Source organism: Opisthocomus hoazin, chromosome 6 (genome assembly GCF_030867145.1).
Source record: "Opisthocomus hoazin isolate bOpiHoa1 chromosome 6, bOpiHoa1.hap1, whole genome shotgun sequence".
In the NCBI taxonomy this organism is placed as follows: domain Eukaryota; kingdom Metazoa; phylum Chordata; class Aves; order Opisthocomiformes; family Opisthocomidae; genus Opisthocomus; species Opisthocomus hoazin.
In genome coordinates, this window is record NC_134419.1 from 9,038,512 (window position 1) to 9,058,534 (window position 20,023).

The 20,023-nt window shown below is 42.2% G+C and overlaps 1 protein-coding gene across 7 annotated transcripts in view; it reads left to right on the forward strand.

Annotated features, from left to right (window-relative positions):
• Positions 1 to 20,023, forward strand: part of LOC104334200 (AGBL carboxypeptidase 4) — a 1,001,604-nt gene that overhangs the window by 593,129 nt on the left and 388,452 nt on the right. Inside the window, exon 1 of one of the 7 annotated variants that reach the window (XM_075424530.1) lies at positions 13,016 to 13,380. The exons of 3 other annotated variants lie outside the window; for them this stretch is intronic. In XM_075424530.1, the coding sequence (XP_075280645.1) occupies positions 13,164 to 13,380 (217 nt within the window). In that variant the 5' untranslated portion in view covers positions 13,016 to 13,163. Of the gene's footprint in view, positions 1 to 13,015; positions 13,381 to 18,751; positions 19,264 to 20,023 lie in introns of those variants that run through there. 3 more of the 7 variants (XM_075424533.1, XM_075424531.1, XM_075424532.1) reach the window with 3 other exon arrangements.

Consider the following 20,023-nt stretch of genomic DNA (forward strand, 5'->3'; position numbering starts at 1 on the left):
CCCGAGAAAAGGTATTAAGTACTCAATGCCTCAGTTCCTCTGCTGGCTGTAACAATGCCCAACTTGCAGCTGTTAAAACTTTTTGCTTATTTACAAGATGTTTTTTCAACAGAGAACTGTAATGATGCAAGGCGTCTTTATTATGTTCTGTGGAAAATACTAAGTTAAGAAAAAACAATGAAGGATTGTGTAGTGGAGCGCAACACTTTTTAGCGTTGAGTCTCTAGGTCATTCTGAAGCAGGGATTTGAGTGGTGTCCCTTAGGATTTGCTGTTATACATGCTGAAATGATCAATCAAGGATAAAAAATGGACTGTTCTCGTCTCATAGATCATTTCACAGTGAAACAGTTAAACTCCTGGCTGCTTTCTGAAAAACAGAGATCTGCATTAATAAGGTGACCTTATCAGAGCCACCCCTGGGGGGAAGGGAGAGAGAAAAAAGGTTGTGGAAAGAAAGTGAATCCTATTGTTAATCTTTTTTTTCAGGGAGACTTGGATTCCTGAATGCAAATTACTTTATATTTAAATTGTGTGAAAGCACAAAAGCTTCGTGTCTACAATTGACAGTTATTTCATTAGCTGATTCACGGAGCCTTGCAAATGGTTTCTAGTGTTAACTTTCCTTGGATTTGTTTTCTTTGTTCTTAGCAGCTCTTGCAATGGTGATCATTTTGATTAATGTATTCAACGCTCTGGTTTACTACTGACTCATGTTTTTTGCATCAGTCAGCGTTCTGGCCTGGGTAAGGTGAGGCTGCAAGGTGGCCTTAGTGTTTCTCCAGTACTGCTGATCTGATGGGCTGGCTTCCAGCTGGAGATGAGAGAAGCATGGAGGCCGTTGTAATGTATTTTGCATGGTAGCGACCCCAAACACAAGTTAAAACAGACTTTCATCATCAGATATAGGATTGTCTCAGCCGCATCCCTCAGTGATGGCAGACGGGTGCTGCATGGGCTCTGTGCTGGTAGAATATCATCTTTGTATCAGTGTAAGCCTCTCAGGACTAGGTACACTGGCTTTGTGCCTCCATTCTGGCAGGTTTGTGGTTCAGAGCGGTTCACTACATCCCAAAACTAGAGTTTGTGTGCCTGTCTGTTTAAAAAAGCCACCAAATTAATTCAGGGATTAATTCTGGGGGGAAGGAGAATGTGTGGGTTAAAGTTCATCATAACTTGCTTCAGGCACACCACTACTAGGTGTGTGGTCTATGCTACACATTGAGGAACCAATAATCAGTTCAGGAGAGAGTGGTTGTTCCTATCCCTAAATCAATGGGCGATCTCTCCTCTGGGGGTGCTGGCCTGCCATTGACCCAACAGATGAGCTTCAATGAGCTGCTCAGGTTTTAGTACATTGAAGTTCAGGGTAGATCCTGTCAACCCCACCTACTGAACTCATCAAAGTTCATGCATCAATGTAAAAAACAGTTATGAAAATTGCTTGATTAATTGCCCCAAATACGCATTGATAGGCAGGCAAGTTGCCAGAGGCCTGCAAGCTCTAAGTATCCTTCCCTTCTTTTTGTCTTCATTTCTTTCACTCAGCACTACATTTTTGTTCTTTTCAGAACTCTTTGGCATTTGTTGTTGTAATCAATCAGCCGTTCCCTGCTGACGCCTCTTACTGCATTGGTTTTTCAAAATCTTTCATCAGCGCCTCAAGCATTACATTGTTCTTCAGTCTGCATCAAGCTCCTAGTCCTAAAGTACAAAGACCTCAGGGGCCTGGGCCTTAGTTTCTTCACAAGTCACTTCTCTCCATTACCCTCCCTGAGAGTCGCAGCTTCAGGAATCTTATCATGGACACAACACTTGACAAACAAAGGCAGAGCCTCAGCAATGAAATCAGAAGATGCGCATGCCTAACCACCTCTATAAAACATCACTTTGAAACTGGTGTTCGTATGCAGAGGGTGTGGACCCATCAGAAGAATGTTTACTTTCTTGCAAATATTTTCAAGCTATTTTCTGTTTTTATAGGAAATCCAGCATACAGAGGGCTTTCTGAGATATGTTTGTTTGTGAAAATAGGACACTTCCTTTTTTTCAGGTTCAGATGCTTGATTTTTTTTTATCCCAATTTTACATGGTCAACTGCAAAAACAGAAAGGAAAGGCTTTGAGGATGACTATAATGGAAGCTCTGAGAGAATACAGTGGAAAGGTAGATTATTATATTTTTTTGCTTCACAAGTCTAAGTATTTTTTCCTGTTCTCTATTCTGAGTCACAACAATAAATATAAAAGGATTTTTTCAGCCTTTTTTCCTGGACTTACTTTTTAGCAGTAGAGGTTTAAATTAAAAAAGTGAAAGAGAAAAGCAGAGATAGCTGGGAATGAGTATCAGAGAAGTATAATAGTTGATGGACACTTGAAACTCAAGGGAAAGGAATAACAGAATGACTCAAGCTATGTCAATTGAAATGAAACAGGGTTGTTCATTTTCTTTTAAACCGTATTTTGAACCAAAAATCTTTAAACAAATATTTGTAGATAAAATTCCATCAAAACGCCTTTTCACACAAAATCTTCACAAATCTTTAGTTTAGTATATAACTGGACAGGTCTTCCAGCTGATCTGGAAAAATTATTCTTCTCTCTTTGTCCAAGACATTCAGTAACACTGAAATCATATAGATGCTCTACATGCAAAATATGGAAGAGCGTACTTTCTTCTGCTTAATTTTTGCTTTAAATAATTTTATGTCGAATGGTAGACTTTCTGAACATTGTGACAGAGAGCTGTTACTTGTGAACAACAATTTAAATGTTTTTGGTTGAGTTTTAGCTTAATGTATGAATCCCACGTCCTTGCTGTCACGAAATCTCCATTTTGCCACTTTTGCAATATTGCTGGCATATGTCTCCAGCTGTCTGTTGCTGACATAGAATTGCTTGTGATTATCTGACACTGAGCTGTTCTGCTCTGTTTTTGTGTTTTTAATCTCCCCAACAATACCTGAACATGCTGTGCAGATCGTGATTGTTGGGGCAGAATACAGTCGTCTTTGGAATTTACTGTCCCACACAGAAAATTGGAAATTCTTATGATCTTTATATCCAGATTGAATGAGAACTAGATTTCTTTCTGATTTCATAATTCAGCATTGCAGTCTGTTGACTTATTGACTATAACATTAGCATTTTCCAGACTGGCAGACAAATTGCCTTGTAGGAGTGTCTATATGTCTATACATCATCCAAAGGTTAAACTATAGAATATATTTTAATTGCCTAGAGATAATTTGGTAAATTATATCACTAGAACCAAAACTTCTAAACTTTAAAGATGAAAGTTAGGTACCAAAATCCACATTACTTTCCAAGTAAATAAACTACTCAGCAGTACTGATTACTGACAGGCTTCCACTGATGTTCATTAAATAGCATCCCAAAGAAATAGCTGCCATTTTAGATTAATTTTTAAGACAGAGGAAATTCCAATATTCTTCTTAGCCTTCCTAAGCATGGTGTTTATATTGATCTTGCTATTTCAGCAAGGACAATTTAAAATAACCCAAAACATAAAGCAATTTAAAATGGGGCACTCGCATGTAAATATTTTTTTTTCTTCAATTGTCCTAAAATCTGAACATTTAAAAAACCAAAGCTCCAGACAAGCCAAAACATGTAATGTACTGTAAGAGCAGCAAGTATGCTCACTGAGAATATTTTGTCAGAGAAAACATAACCTTGGAGCTAGGTGAGGCATTTAAGAATAAGTATAATTGTTAATTACATTTCTTACTTCCCACTTCAGCAACACTCTTCTCTCTGGAATACAGACCCCTAAATAAATTACTGAGGAATAACAAGTGTCCCACAAATCAGCTGGTTTGCAGTAACTGCCCATGTATGTGCTCTTACAATTGGTAAACATGAGTTAATTCAAAGTAGTTTGCTCTCAATGGAAGAAACATGTTACCCTGCAGTAGCTTGATCACCTACAAGCGATCAGTAAGAAGTTAAGCGAAGTACAGTACATTGAGCCTGAAACAGGGAGGAACACACATTCCTTTCCTGGGGGTTTCGACTCAAGGAAAGTATCTATCTCTAGATGAAGAAAGGGATTTTTACAACTGGAGACGCAGAGTAGGGATCCGAACCCCTTCAGCCAGATGGGGGAACCAGACCCAGGCATTTCACTTGCCAGGGCTCCAGTGAGGAGGTTATTGCTAAAAGATGGGAGATATTACTGTGGTGTCCTCCTGGTCTTGCTGGTTGAAAAGAAATTTTTGAAAGAAATCTCTCTCGGCCTGTTTTTGAAAGGAGGTTTACATATCTCTGCTTTCAGGTGAGAATTTCAGGCTGTAAAAGTAAGAAGATGGAGGTATTCTCTTTCAGTCTTTGCTCCAGAGGAGGATGGGAGTTACAGCGTTCTGTGCTCCACGGTTTCTGCCAGTGGGATTTTGGCAGCTTCCACACTGAGCACAGATGGTATTTGAGATCTTGTTCTGAGACAGCCCCGCAGGGCAAGCAATAACTCTGTGGGATTTCTTGGATTGTAAAGCGGCACGTAGGTATCTGAGGTCCACTGAAGTCCTTTCTAGGTCCAACCTCTCTTTGAGTCCATCTCACAACATGAGGTGTGAGCAAGAATGGGTACTGTCCTTGTTGTTTTCGATTAACAGATTTTTTAAAAAAACATACTGTGATAGTGGTCAGGAGTGATTTCAGTGACTTTTGGAGACACCACAGAAAATCAAAATATTGGTGTCACATGGTGTGTAAAATCAGTGAAAAGACTCTGTGGGCAGTAGCTGATCATGAAGGTATATAAAAAAGCCTCAGTATAATGAAATTGCTTTCTCCTCTTTTTGTTAAATTATAATTGTTGTCCTTGTTAGTAATTACACTAAGGGATTAAAGACTGCCTTGCCCTTGGAAACTGACTATGCCTTTCATTGCAGAGACCGTCCCTTCAGGTCAGAGGCAAGGCAGATAATGGTGTCTACTGAACTGTCCTTACTTGTTAATAAATGTGTCAATTCACCACTTTTCATAGGTGAAAATTTATCTAAACCACTATTAGCTTACTTCCCAACCTGTTAACTATTTAAAGCAGTATCCTGAGCTACTGCGCTGTGCTGCTTCTGTTTCAGCTCTTCAAGAAAATTCAGACTTCCTTTGCTCTGTGGCCTTTCTCGCTTGTGTTTTTGGATAAAACGTGTAGTTATGCTTTATATTTATGTTCACTAAATACTGTGCTATATTCTCAGCAGTGCCAGCTTTCATTTGTAATATAATCCCTGTTGTCTCCCCACCTATCGTATCTTTTCTATTTTATTACCTCTTATGTCTATGGTAAATAAAAAGGAGTGAATTTGGAAAATATAGCCCATTTGGAAGAAATTCTGTGTGTATCATATCAGAGAATTTGAAAGATTATGGAAATATTTACAGCTCCCAAAGAGTCAGTTTATACACCAATACTGAATTGAGGGATGGAAACAAGCCCTGCTTACTCTAGCTGTTCTGGAAAGACTGGTTTTGCCATATTTTCTGTCCTCAGAATAGTAAAACTAGTTATGATGAATTTGGCAAAATCTGTACGCTGCAGTGCCCCAGACAGTTTCTTGTTTTCGTTGACATTATTTTTTCATCAGTTTGGACTGTGTAGTATCTGCAGACGGTGTATGTTCAAAATATTGGATTGCTGTGTTCTTTGCATACAAACCTTATAAAGGAAAAGAAATGCCAGACCGTGTGTACAAGCATCAAAATTTGATTATATGCAAGATCTAATCTTAATATTACACCATCCTCACTGAAAAGTGTTGCAAGAATATTCCAATTCATATTGTCGGTGGTGTATTTCTCTGCAGTCATCTTGCTGAACTCTTATTCCTACCAGGAGAATATCAGTATACTAAACTGAATAAAAATGTATATGTATGTAAGCAATATTAAATTGCTTATTCAAATGTCCAGCTTTGATGGTTGTAGGGAATTTAAGCAGGAGGCAATATAACCTGAGCTTTGTTTTATTGATATGAGAGGCTAATGTGAGTTACAAAATGGAAAAGAATGAGAAGTTGTAGAATATGCTGGAAATGTGAAAAAAATGCAGATTTCAGTTATTAGCTTTCACAGCTGTATTTGCATAGAAATATACTAACGGCTCGATGACACTTCATGCATGAACTTGATAGAGCATCCTTAAACATATTCGTGTTAGAAGACTACTTTAAAGGAACTTCGAACTTGAAAATTCCCATCTTTGTTTAAAAAAAACAAAACTATAGTTTCCCTAGGGTATTCTAGTACAAGGTATTTCTTTATGAAACAAAGCTTTCTTTGTTATGAGGAATACTGAGACAGCCTAGGAAGGGCCCTCCTTTCTGATCACACTTTAAAAAAGATCCTGATTCTCCTGAACGTTAAATATTATAGCACAATAGATGTTGCCCGGGCTTTTGTGGAAAATACTAGCAAAGCGTGAGGCCCCTGGAGGTTTCAAGCATGTCTTGGGTTATGCCATTTTCTCTTTTTAGGGAACAGCTCCCTTGTAAGTGGGGCAAAGATGAATGCCAGTTTTCTATGCTGTGTGAGATAAAAGGATTTGCTCTACCTTGAAGAACTACAAGAATTCCTGGTGGGGTCTATCACAGTTTTCCCATGGTATGAATTTTTGGGAGTTTGGGGACAGCAGCTCCTTCCAGCTACACATTTGCTTGTTGTGTGTTGAGTTTTTTTTTAATTCACCTACCAGTGCAGACCAGGTGCAACTTCATTCATAACTCATAAACGGTGAAGATGTCTGGTTTTAGTATGTGTGGAGAGGTTCACAGAGCATAGTGAAGGTTTTTATATCAGTGAGCACTTGCACGTTCAGTTTCCAGCAGTTTTGGCATTCATTTTGCCAACTGTGAAGAATAGTGTTCTTTTAATTTAAATGTCATTATTAACAAGACACAGCTGAGGAAGGCAATTTCTGAAATACTCCAAGGATTATTCCTGCTCTGTTATCTCCCATTCACCCTCCACAACAGGATTTTATGTGCTCACATTAGTGGATGTTCTTCAGAAGAGCTGCTGGTTCATCTCTGATTGTGACTTTCATTAGCAGCAGAAAACTCTATCTTCTCCTCTGAAGTGGTGAGATGTGAGCACTAATTCCTGGAAATAGTTTCTAAAAACTCACTTTATACTGAAATCTAGCCAGCCCTGAAACAGTTTAGAAGGAGTATGACAAGAGTATGAATTAAAAAGCGCTGGGGCGCGAAAACATATCTCTCTAAGCAGTTTTGTCTCTGCCTTTACGCAGTCCCATTGTTGCTGCTGATGATTGTCAAGAACCTCCCAGAACATGTCTAAAGCCTGTTCAGTCTCCTCCTAAAATCAGACTTCTGAAGGAAAGGGGAAGTGTGAGTATGTGGAGGCACCACTCTGGAAAAAACACAGTCAGTAGTAGTTGACCTCTTTTTCTTCTGTGCATATCCCATATTACTTGTGTGAACCTCTCAAGCAGAATTGGTCTATGCAGGAAAGGGCTGCAGGATCGTATTCTCTGTCAGTATGAGATATAAATGCCGGTTCAAGGCAGAACAGTGCTGTACAAATGTGAGAACAGAAAACCAAAATCGAAATATTATGAAAAAGGGTCATTAATGCCGTCTTACTCAGAAGCTCTGTTTAAAGCATAGCATAATCACCAGCAGTGTCTAGTAATGATATTTTACACTGAAGCCCAAAGGTTATGAAAAGACTTTAGTCCTTGCCAAATCAAAGTCACTTTGTCGTCTGAGGTACAGAAGGAATCAAATTTTTTGCAGTGGTGCAAAATCTATGTATGTAAAGCTACTTTTAGAGTCATATTAGTAAAATGTCTGTCAAAAGCCAGGGAAAAGTCTGGTTTGAAAAAGGAAAGGGGAAAATCTCAACTAAAATTTCCAGATAGAGTGAAAATATATAGGCTGAAGCCACCAGTGGATGGTAGTAGTAATAAAGCTCATTTGGGCTGCGATAGCAATACTGTCTTCAGAGCAGTTCTTGAAGACAGTGAGAGTGGTACCAGAAGGACATGTTTTAAAGGTGAGTCCACACACGAGTTAGTTCAAAGAAAATGTCTTTCCTACTTTCCTCCCCGGCAAGAAGTTTATAGCATGGAAAACACCATACTGCCTGAGTACAGAAGCTGGTATTTAGCAAGATTTTGACTGGTATACACAGGGTGGGAGCTGAAAGTCAGGACGATTTGAGAGTCATTTGCAGCTCCCAGACAACCCAGCTTCTGGCTCCCGCAGAGCAAAGGACTGGGTGAGAGTGGGGAGAATTACTGCCTCGCACCAAGGCAAGAGAGCGCCGACTGGCAGCGTCTCCTGATTCCTGTTGACTTTCTCTGGGCACGTTTAACCTGTAATTTGGAAAAGGAAAATACAGTCTGGCACACATTCTTGAAGGGTTGCCAGTCCCAGATCTATCCATTGCATAGCCTGCCAGAATGGGAAAGATAAGTATCTTACAGACCAGTAACCACAGCAACAGACACTGGAATTTTATCTTTTCATTACATATAAAAACCCAAAGAAAATAATTATTTTTTCATTTTCCAGTTTTATAATAGTACTAATGACCTTTAGGTCAGGAATTTTCAGCAGTTAATGACTGCCTGGCTTTTTCTTTGGCCCTTGGTATCTCCAGCCAGTCATTAGCAGTGAGGAAAGTGCCTTCTCCAGTGGTCATTTTGGCTTAATCATTACCTTTTCATGCTACAGAATATACCAGCTGGGAAATAAGTGTCTCCTATGTGAATGGATCCATAAAGTGTTCCTTAGGTTTCATTTCTTTGAAAGAATATTCTCTTACGACATGAGAGTTTAATGTAAAATATGAGTGAGTATTATCCTCAGCCCCAAGAAAGTATAGATCACTCTCAGGAATTGGGACTAGTCAGCTTTGCAGTGACGCCCCTCCTCTTCTGAGGATGGTTTAAGGCAATAGATTTCAAAAGATTAAATCTTAAGAATTTATCTATGTAATCTAGGTTCCCATACTATTCTCTTGGTATTGTAGTGCTTTGGAAATTTTATGTGGATACAAATATTTTTGCATCCATCTTCTAGCATCATACAGGAACTGGATCTCTTTTTTTGTTTCGTTTGAATTTTATATGTAATCATTGTTACACTAAAAGCAGACGGCGGCAACAGTGTCTTGAGAGTCAAAAATGATTAAAAAATCTAAAGGGGAAGGAACCTCTGGAATGCCTGCCCTGCTCTGTTTGTCTAGCTAGTAGATTCCCCCCTACCAGCCACCCTCTCTATCTCAAAACCTCTAGAAGCTGTCTATGACTTTGTTCAGAGGAAGATTCATCTATACCTGGAAACAACTTTATCTTGCACTTTTTCATAAGATAAAAAATGAGATCTCATGACCACCCTACTGAACATATTGTTGGTAAAAATTAACCAGATTGGAAGTAGATTGTGTGCGTGTACCTACACAGATCTTTGAACAGTCTTCAGTTCTGGTGCATTGTTATGCGAGTTCTTCTTTAGGTTTTATGACTTTAAATGCCACTGTTAAAATACAGTGTTACATTAAAAAATTGTGAATATATATTTCCTTCAGGGTATATTTGGTATATTTGAATTTGAAAACAATTGTGTAAGAAATGCACGAATTGGAGGATAAATAAATTAACGGGAAAACAACAAAGTTTTCTAAAGCGCATATTGAACGTGCAGGGATTCCTAGCAGTCACCCAGCGTACTGTTAGTGCTGAGCAGTGAGGTAGCAACGAAGCCCCTCCACTTGCACAGTAAAAGAAAATGGGAATTTCTTCATCAGTAGATTTAAAATCAATATGGTGTTCCTTGAGGGTTTGGTATTAAGCATGGAAGTAACGTGACTCATGAGCCTAGCTTTAATGTTTTGCTGGGAAAGAGATTTAGCATCTGCATAACTGTTATTGGTACTATTGCCTTTTGGTTTTGTATCTTTAAGTGAAAACACAGAGTGCGCATCAAAACAGCAGGCATCAGTTCTTGCTTTAACACTTTTTTCACTTTTCAAGGAAAATAACAGCAGCAAAATATAGGTAGTGTTCCAGGAAACAGCTACTCAGGAGACCCACAAGAGCTGGGACTGTGCCCTGTGGTTTCCTGACTCTTGGAGTGACACTTTTACTTTTTAAGCTGAGGCTTCATTTGTATTTTGAAACTATGACAGTCTACTTCTCAGCAGGGTTGTTTTGTTTCTAAAAGGCTGGACTTGCTAAGCGATTTAAATCTGGTCAGGATCCAGTAATTTCCTTAATGCTGAGTTTTAAATTCTACACCTTTAAAATAGCTCTACATTCTTAACCCTCAGGCTAACCTCAGTGTTAAAACAGCTGACTAACTGTTAGTAGAAATGGGAAAGGTTCAAAGCAAAGGAGTGACGATACTTGCATTTCATTCTGCGCTTAAGTGGATCTTTTCCTCAGCTTCACAGCTAACCAGTGCAGATTATTTACAGATTTTAAAGCCAGAAATTAACACTGTTCCTTTAGGCAGAAGAGAAATGTGCAGGACCATTATTAATTCTTTAGCATTATAATGCCTCTTGGCTCAATGTGTGTGCTAGGGACCAAGTGTAAACACGCATTTATCATGCTGACCCTTAATCTGTTCCCAAAAACGTCCTTCAGTGGAGAAATGTGAAACAGCTTTTCTAAAGGACTTGAGACCTTTTTTTGCTGCTGCTGCAAAGATCTTTACAGCCTTTGCTGTAATTGAACCTTCAAATGTAAAATGTTGCAAATACCAGTTTAGAGTGTTTCTTTAAAAAAAAAACAACAATCAAAAAAACCCCACTGTGACACTAGTTGCCTTCACAGGAAGTCATTCAGTTTTCTTTCATCGGGGTGAAATGCCCAGGCCTCCTTGGTACCTGAAAAGATCTTTCCCCTTCCAAGCCAACCTAATTTTTGAGTCCTTAGCTTCTCTTTGTCTCCTCTGTTATTTCCAGTTTCTCCATTTTTCTGTGTTCCTTTCCCTCGACAGCAGTCTAAGATGTTGCTAATAGAATACAGCTGCTGTGGAAATACAATCCTGGTAAAAGTCAGTGTACCGAATCACTCACTAGCCACTGAACTTAGTGGGACAAAATTGTCCCTCATGTAATTTTAACAGTGTCCACGGAGTAATTCCAACTATCAGTCTGTCCTGCCGTCTTTCTGCAGCTCCTTCTACCTCCATCGTAACACGAGGTAGAGGAGGTAGGAGTGCTACAGCAACTGTTATTATTTGATCAGTAACACTTTACTGGAATTTCATTTCCCTTGCAGCCTACCTACTAGAATACATTTATCATCCACACTTTGTAGCAGACTTATGTTTGCCTGTAATTACATACCAGTCTGGCAATACTTTATTGTTAACATAAAGTACTGCCATTTAAATCCCCAATCTTATACTGAAGTATTTGCAAAACTCTGTAATTGCTAAAATAACAAAGCTGCCATTATTGTATGGGAAGTTTACAGCTTGTTACTGAAATTATTTAGATTGGCTTGACTATACCTGTATGTGTTCCTTATGTTTTCACGTGTTGCTTAAGAGATTTCTGCTGGGCATAACTGTACAGAATGGCTGAGGTTGGAAGAGCCCTGGGGAGGTCACCTTGTCCACAGCCACTGGGAGCAGGCTGCTCAGGACCATGCCCAGATGGCTTCTGAGTTATCTCCATAGATGGAAACTCCACAAGCTCTCTGGGCAACCTGTGCCAGTGCTCAGTCAAAACTTTACTTCAGGTTTTCCAGTGTGTGGTCTGTTCCCACATACTAGGAAGTTCACAAAAGATAACTAGGAAGAACAAGTTCAGTGTGGTTAAGCTGAGTGTAATGGGTACAGATGGTACTGCAAATGCTTAGGGAAATGCAGACCAGAAAAGAGAATATAATTTGGTTTCATTTCGTGTTGGCTTTTTGCAGACAGAAACCCAGTGATGCCCGTCTCTTGCTGTTCATTACTCATTCTCTGATTTTTTGTTTGTATTGCCTGTAAATAATTCTCCACATATTATTGTTCTGTTCCTAAGACTGATGGGGTAAAACAGACCTCAGCAGTAGAGACATAGGTAAGGGTTTGCTGTGAACCGTAACCAACGTTGCCACATTAGGAAGCTCAAAACATCCATATTCAGTAAGTGTGCATCTCCAAAAGCTTGGGGATTTCTGCTAAAACTGGCATGGTCTCTAACCCTTGCTCTTGCACAGAATTCCTCAACTCTGTGTGGTTTTGGGGGAGGGCGGGGAAGCTTTGAGTTCTTCCAGCAATCGCCACTGGACAGTTCCATTGAGCGCAGCTGGCTCTGCATTACCCTGAAGACCTTCAGGTAAAAACATCGAGGTTCTGTTGACACTTGGCAGATGAGCACGGGGTTCTGGTTGAATCGTTCAGTCATGGAGGATCTGGCGTCCTCTTCTGCCGTGGCCGTAGCCTGCCATGGGTCGCTCCGACCCCTTCTCTCCGTGCTCACTCGCACTGCCCCGGCCGAGGAGGAAAGAGAGAGCTGGGAGAGGCCCTGTTTCTCTGCAACACGTGTAGCGAGCTTTTAACTCGGAAAAAGAGCTCCGCGGGGCCTTCACTGGGGACGAGCCCGAGTAGCGAGGCCCGGCCGGTGAGGGCCTCTGCCACGACCCCGCCAGGCCCAGCGAGGCCGTCCCTCCTCCCACACGGGAGCCTGGCGACAATGAGCCGGACCCGCCAAAGCCCCTCGGACGGAGGCACCTGCCTGCCCGCCCGGCCGCCCGCACCCTGAGCGGCGGCAGCGTGAGGCGGCTCCCGGGGAGTCGGGGCAGGCCCGGGCCTGCTGGGCGGCGAGCTGCGGGGAGCCCGCGCCCGCGGAGGGGCCGGGGCAGGCCCGCGGCCGCTGGAAGGGGTGTTTCCGCATGGGCCCCGGGCGGCCCGAGGCGCGGGCGTCGGGCGGGGGCTGCTCCTCCCGCGGCCCCGGCCCTCACCCGGCCCCCGGCCCCCACCCGCCCCTCAGCCGCTCGGCAGCCTGGCTCGCGTCGCTCCGCGTTAGATTGCTCGTGTCTGCCCGGGAGCCGGCGGCCGCCCGGCTGGCGGCGCGGCCAGGCGAGCTCAGCCGAGCGCAGAGGCGGATTTTGAGGAACAATAACAGAGCGGGGAGCGCGGGACCGGCGCGGGCGCCCCGCCCGCCCGTCGGCCGCACCATGTACGCCTTTGTGCGGTTCCTGGAGGACAACGTCTGCTACGCGCTGCCCGTCTCCTGCGTCCAGGACTTCAGCCCCACGTCCCAGCTCGACTTCGACAACCAGAAGGTCTACACGGTCTACCGCAACCCCGAGGAGGCGGAGGAGGACGACGAGAGCCCCGGCGAGTGGGGCGACCGCCTGCTGCTCCACAAGGCCCAGATCCTGGCGCTGGCAGGTGAGGGCGGGCCGGGCCTGGCCGCGGGGGAGGGGGGCCAGGGGAAGCCCCAAATGCCGCCCTCTCCCCTCTGAGGGGGGAGGGGGAGGGGAAAAGGGGGGGGGGGGGGGGAGGGAGGGGGCGGCATCGCCGCGACACATGCTCAGAGCCTGAGCGGCACATGGCGGGCGGGGGTCGGCGGGCTGGGCCGGGCCGAGGGCGGGGTGGGGGGGCTCCTCCCGCAGCACCGCGGGGCCTGGGCGGCCCCAGGCCCGGGAACGGCTCGCTGAGGGTGGCCGGGGGGTGGTCCCAGGGGGAGCGCCGCGCTCCTCCGTGGACTTTCAGGCGTGGCACTCCTCCGGAGCCGCTGCCAAAATTACCGTGAGGCCGCGGTGGGACCCAGCGGTGCGCCCCGGGAGGGGGGTGAATCGGAAACTTCACCAAAGAAAAAAAAAAAGAGTTAAGGTTTTCATACAGAGCGTATTTATAGGACATGGAGTCATTTATATACCTTTGCAGCTTGGCAGCATGTTGCCAAATTAGAGGGGTACTGTTTTATATCCACTTTGTTAGTTTAAGTGACTTCACAAATTGGAAGGCAGTAGTGGAACCAGACCTTTAGATACTACGCTTGTTAAGCTCAGTTGTGCTACATTTGGTTTGTTTCATGTCTAACTTACAAATGTCCTTCTAGCTAAGAGGGCCAATTAAAGAGTATATTAAGAAATAAAACCATATTTTTGGCCATTTAAATGAGTTTAGCCCATGTGAGACAGTACTTCTGCTATGTGTGTCCCCAGATCAGGGCTCTTTGGCAGCATTTTGCCTTGAAGACTTTCTGTAGTTTCCTTGCAGCCACAGAAAATGCACTGCTATGGTCAGAGTTGACATAGGAAGGAAGTTTGATGATGTTTGTAGCAAATTACTGGCTAGCTTGGAATTGCCCAATAAGCTGTTGAAAGATGGTGGTGACCATTTGAGATGTCAGTCTGGGCAGCAGAGAGGATGTTGGGTTCTAATCCTGATTTTTCCACTTGGGGAGAAATAGTGGTTATGTCAGTTTCCCAAATATGGAATGGGCTTAATAACCTTTGCTGTCTAGTATCGAGTTCTGAGAAGGCAACGCCGAGTTCTGATCTCTAGTAGCTTGGTGTTAAAATACTAGTTTTATGTGACTTTCAAGTTTTATTTTTATTTTTGAAAATAACAGTTCCTAAATGAGTTCAGCCTGTGGTGGTCCCTTTGGTCCCTGTCTCAGACAGTGACTTTACCATTATCCTGTTTCCAGTAGTGACCATAGCTGGATCCTGGAAAGAACAAGAAGAAAGCAAACATGTATGTCATTTACCTGTAAAGCTTTTCCAGTTTCTGAATATTTGCAACTCAAGGAATTCAGGGGAGCGAATAAGATAGCCTACCAGACGAGCAGATTCTCCACCAAGTTTTTCTTGTCCTGTGCCAGCCTGCATTTTATCTGTCCTGTCTATAGCAGAGGAGAATTGGTAAATGAAGTGTTCCTTGCAAGTTACCCATCACATCCATGGAAGACAGTGGTGTCACCGTTCAGGGTTTGCTTGGCTTCTCCAACGCATCGCAACTGCACTTCACCTTCTGCTTTTGCACTGGGGAACTGCAAGGCAGAAGTGCCCTTTCTGTTCCTCATGTTCCTCTCAACATAACTAAAAGGTTTCAGAGAAATACTTAGTAACAGCCATTTTGCTCACATGTTGAGCCTCAGTTTTCCTGCAGAAAGTGCACTCACTTTCTCAGTTCCCTTGTTCCAGGCAGAGTCTGTAGGCAGCTAAGAGAAGTGTTCTTCTGTACAGTTGCCTTTTGTTTCATCTCTCTTGAACCAGAACAAACCAATATATGGTGTTTCCTCCAGAGAGCAAGACTTAGTACCTGTATTAGTGATTTGCACTAATTGCTCCCCAGAGATTTTAATTTCTACAGGAAGTTCGCCTGCTGAGCCAGGAACACGAAGAAACATGCAGCTATCTTTATTACACCTGTCACATCTCAATGTGTCTAACTAGACCTGTTATTTGCATGCTTGGAAAACATCTCATCTGAACACCAAAAGAATCCATACTTCTTGTTCTTCTTTCCACTCTGTACCATGTAAAAATACCATACTTGAATTAATCCTTTGTATACAACATATGTTTATTTACTTTTAAAGTTGTCACTTTCTCCCTAGAGTTTTAATATTGGTGTTTGTTTTTATTATGGTTAAAATCTTGGGGAGAAAGGTTGATGTTACATGAAGGCATCTGAGCACAATTTTCAGTTTATGGTGACTGACTATTTTTACAGATTGTGACAACTTTTTATGGCAAACATTACAAGTCTGATGTTATGCAAACTGCTTATTTAATTTAAAAAATAATTTTACAAGTCTGCAATAACATTTCACATGCTAGTATAGAAATTTTCTTTCTAAAGGATTCCAGCCTACCTTAGTAGTAAGGTAAATAACATGTATAAAGTTGCTTTTATATGTAAAATATACGTAGTTGATTTTGAATTTTTGGAAGGAACCCTTACCTGCACAAACTAGTACATCAGTGACTTTAAGGATTTGCTGCTTTGGTTCAAGGATTCCCCATTAGGAACAAGCTTCAGGATCAAAGTCATGGTACAGATATTAAAGTAAACAAACAAACAATAAAAAAGAATAAGGGGTGAAAATGTCTTTTTTTTTTTTTTGTTGAGCCTGTACAGTATTCTTTTACAGTTTGAAAGGCACCCAGTTTTCTTATACTGATTTAACAAAGCTGCTCAAGTAAGCAAATCTGTACCTATTTATATACATTTTCGTGATCAAACACTGTCCATGCAGTGGGAGTTAATCACTGTCTGAGGAACAGATCCACTTGTTTTTCCTTTTTTAGTGACCTAAAAAAATGAAGGAGTGCAGGAAGAAAACAGATGCAAGACCTATATGAGCGTCATTTTTTTTTTTTGAAAAGACTTTTCCATTCCTATTTTGTTTAAAGAAATTTAGGTACTTTTCAAATTTTTACCCATGTAAAGTAGCTGTTCACATGGGGATAAATACATGTTCACGCGCATCATTGCAAAGTTTTATTGGAGCATTAGTTGTGTAAAGAATTCATGAAACAATTGTCCTCATTTAACAGAGTCTGGAAGCAATTCTTTGATCTTTTGTGGCGAGGCCAGGTGGTTGGAAGCCTGTACACTTGTGAGGAGTATTGTTGCTGCAGAGGAGAGAGCACTGCTGTAAAGGTATCACAAATTTAAAAAGAAAAAAAACAAGAGGGAAGTGTGTTGGGCATGCTCAGAGCATCAAGTAATTGTGATAGACTTGGTATGTTGAGGAGATAAATACTGTAGTCTGTTGAATCCTTCAGTAAAGAGTAATATGTAGTAGCATTACAGCAGAGTGACAGATGAGCTGTGAGCAGCTGTACACTTACGTCTGTGTGCGTGTGGTTGGGAACTTCTGGTAGTGGCAGTAGGTGTTGGTCTGGGAACCTTCAACTTTTGAAATAGTTAGCCAAAGACTAGGGCTCAAACCAGACGGGTTAGCCTCTGACTAAGACAGTTCTAGAACTTCGAGCCATGGAAGACATACTAAAATGAATGTTTTGTGCCATAACAAGTTCAACATTAGGTGAACAGTCAACTGGTGTTATATAGTAATAAAGGAATAATTTCATTTACCTCTGGAGTGGAAAACATAGCTCAGCAGACTAGAGTATCACTGTACAGCAGCTTTTTGAGGTGGCATGTTAACCAGTCTGTCTTGTTGAGAATACAAAAACAGTAGACAGCTTTTCAGGAAGAGTGTGAGTCTGTCTTTCTGATCATCCGCACCCTTCCTTTTTTCTTCTTTTCTGTCCTCTCCTCAAAATGCTGAAAAGCTGTTTTTCTGGTCCCTCTTCTTGAAATATGTGTGCTACTTGCAACTTTGTCACACTTGTCCGATGTAGTCACTAGCAGAATTTTGTCTATAAGCATATGCAACCATGTAGGAGCTAGCACGATCCTTAAATGGTTGTGTTAGAGCCTTTTCTTGCTTTGCAAAGTGGTGAGTATTAGGTGGAATGAACTGAGGTTTGGAGACTTTTTAAAGTTCACTACTTTGGGCTACTTTTGTTAACAAGTTAATAGTGACTGCCTTCTAATTGGAAGCATTCTTTCCTGACTCCAGTAAATAATTGTTCTCTCTAGCTGCTGCCCTCAATATTTCCCACGCACACAGTCGTTACAAATGCATCTACATCAGATTCTTCTGGCAGTTCCTTAACTGACACAGTAGATGTGCTCTTACCTGTGTGCATTCATATTCTTTCTTGCCCCTTTATAAAATGTTATGCTCCACTTCTTATTAAAATTGGTTAGGCAATTTTTTTCAGTCTTCAAAAGTCTGTACAGCTCATGGTGAGGTAATTTGCTATGTATTTCAGAAAGATATAAAATCCCTGTTCTCAGAAAATTTTAAATTAAATGCTTTTAGGACTGGGTTTTGGGTAAGGTTGAGGGTGGATAAACACTGAGAAGTTGAAGCAGGCTTCTTCTCTATGGATAACTAATGGAGGAAAGGCTCTTTGTCGAGTGCTGGAACAGGTGAAAATTTATAAGATGAGATCTTGAATTATATCAAGAATATAAAAAATTTAGGTCAGGAAGCGGTCTTGATGTGTAACATTAACTTAGAGCTTTTATTGGTATTTCTGTAGTCTTGTGCTTCTTTGTGCATTTTAAGAGAATTGCAGAATGGCAGGGGTTGGAAGGGACTTCTGGAGATCCTCTAGTCCAACCCCTCTGCTAAAGCAAGTACACCTAGAGCAGGCTGCACAGGACCGCGTCCAGGTATTTTTTTCCTCCTTGTGCTATTCAGACAGCTCGGGGAGCTGGAGTACGTAGAGCAGGTCCTGAGTTCACACATAGCCCGCTTGTGTTACCTTTCCCATGGCAGTCGTAGAGTGAATGAACTATTGTGGTAGGGACAGCATTTGCCAACTCTTTGTTCCTAGAAACCTCTGGGTCTATCCCCTGTCATGATAGGCAACTCCTGTGGTGTGTGATGGGGAACTGGGGAGAAATGGCACCAGGAAAAATATCAAAATGCCTGCAGCTGCTTCTTGGGTGATCCCAGGTGTTGCCCTGAGTAAAGAAGTGCCAGGAGGAGGCTGTAGGAAACCTTCCAGTGGTGGTTCCTCACAGACTCTTTTTAATTTGATTCTTCCTGGGGTGGTTCTGGAGTAGGTGTGGGTGAGCTTGTGTGTTTCTGCCCTTGAGCAGCAAGTCCGGCCCTTCCTAACTGTGCTACCTATCTGCTGTACCTGGACATCGGGTCTTGCCATGTCAATGGCCTTCGGTGGTCATTGAGAGAAAGTAAGCCTAGCAGGTTACACAGTGCTGAAATAACCTCCTTCAAAATATGATTTTTCTTTTTTTTAAAACTTTCTGCTGTGATATTTGAGGTGCATGGCCTACTTTGTCAGATACTTAACTGGAATGCTGCTGCTCTGTTACGTTTTTGTCGGGTGAAAGATCTGGCTGTATGCAGAGGTTCACTGTTGTGGTTTAACAGGACAAGGGGCAATGGGCACAAACTGAGGCACAGGAAGTTCCGTCTGAACATGAGAAAGAACTTCTGCCCTCTGAGGGTGACGGAGCACTGGCACAGGCTGCCCAGGGAGGTTGTGGAGTCTCTTTCTCTGGAGATATTCAAGACCCGCCTGGACAAGGTCCTGTACAGCCTGCTGTAGGTGACCCTGCTTCAGCAGGAGGGTTGGACTAGATGACTCACAGAGGTCCCTTCCAACCCCTACCATTCTGTGATTCTGTGAACCCCAGCTGGCAACTGACCACCAGACAGCCGCTCGCTCACTCCCCCCTCCTCAGTGGGATGTGAAGGAGAATGGACAAAAGGTAAAACTTTTTTTTTTGTTGAGATAAAGACAGTTTAATAAGAAAACAAAGGAAGAAATAATAGTAATAAAGAATATGCAAAACAAGCGATACACTATACAATTTTTATCACTGCCCAACGACCGATTACCCAGCCATTCCCCAAGCAGTGATCGCAGATCTCACAGATTCCTACCCCCTGGCCAACCCCCACTGATAATACCAAGCATGATGTCTGTGGTGTGGAATATCTCTGTTGGCCAGCTCGGGTTAGCTGCCTGGCTGTGCTCCCTCCCAGCTCTCGTACACCTGCTTGTTAGCCGAACATGGGGGACTGAAAAAAGTTCCTGGATTTCTTAGCAACAATTAGAAACATCAGTGTATTGTCAACATTCTTCTCATACTAAATCCGAAACACAGCAGCTACTGGGAAGAAAATTAACTCTATCCCAGCTGAAACCGGGACGTTCACCAAATCATTTTGTGTAACAGAGGAACTACATCACACCCTTAAATACAGTCCTGAATGCAAGTGTGGCAGTATTCATAAAGAATATTTAAATTTCACACTCATTTTGTGTGTGATCCATTTCTGGTTTGTTTTTAACTCTTTTAAGATGAAGGGTGGGTGTTTTTTTTCCCTTTCTTCTAAATTCTAATGTAGGACATACCCGAGATCTGAAGGGCTTATACAAAGGCACAATTTTGAGGTTTTTTATGTCAGTTCTGTTTGTTCAGCATTGAATTATTAATATGGCACATTTGTGCAAAGCTTAAATGG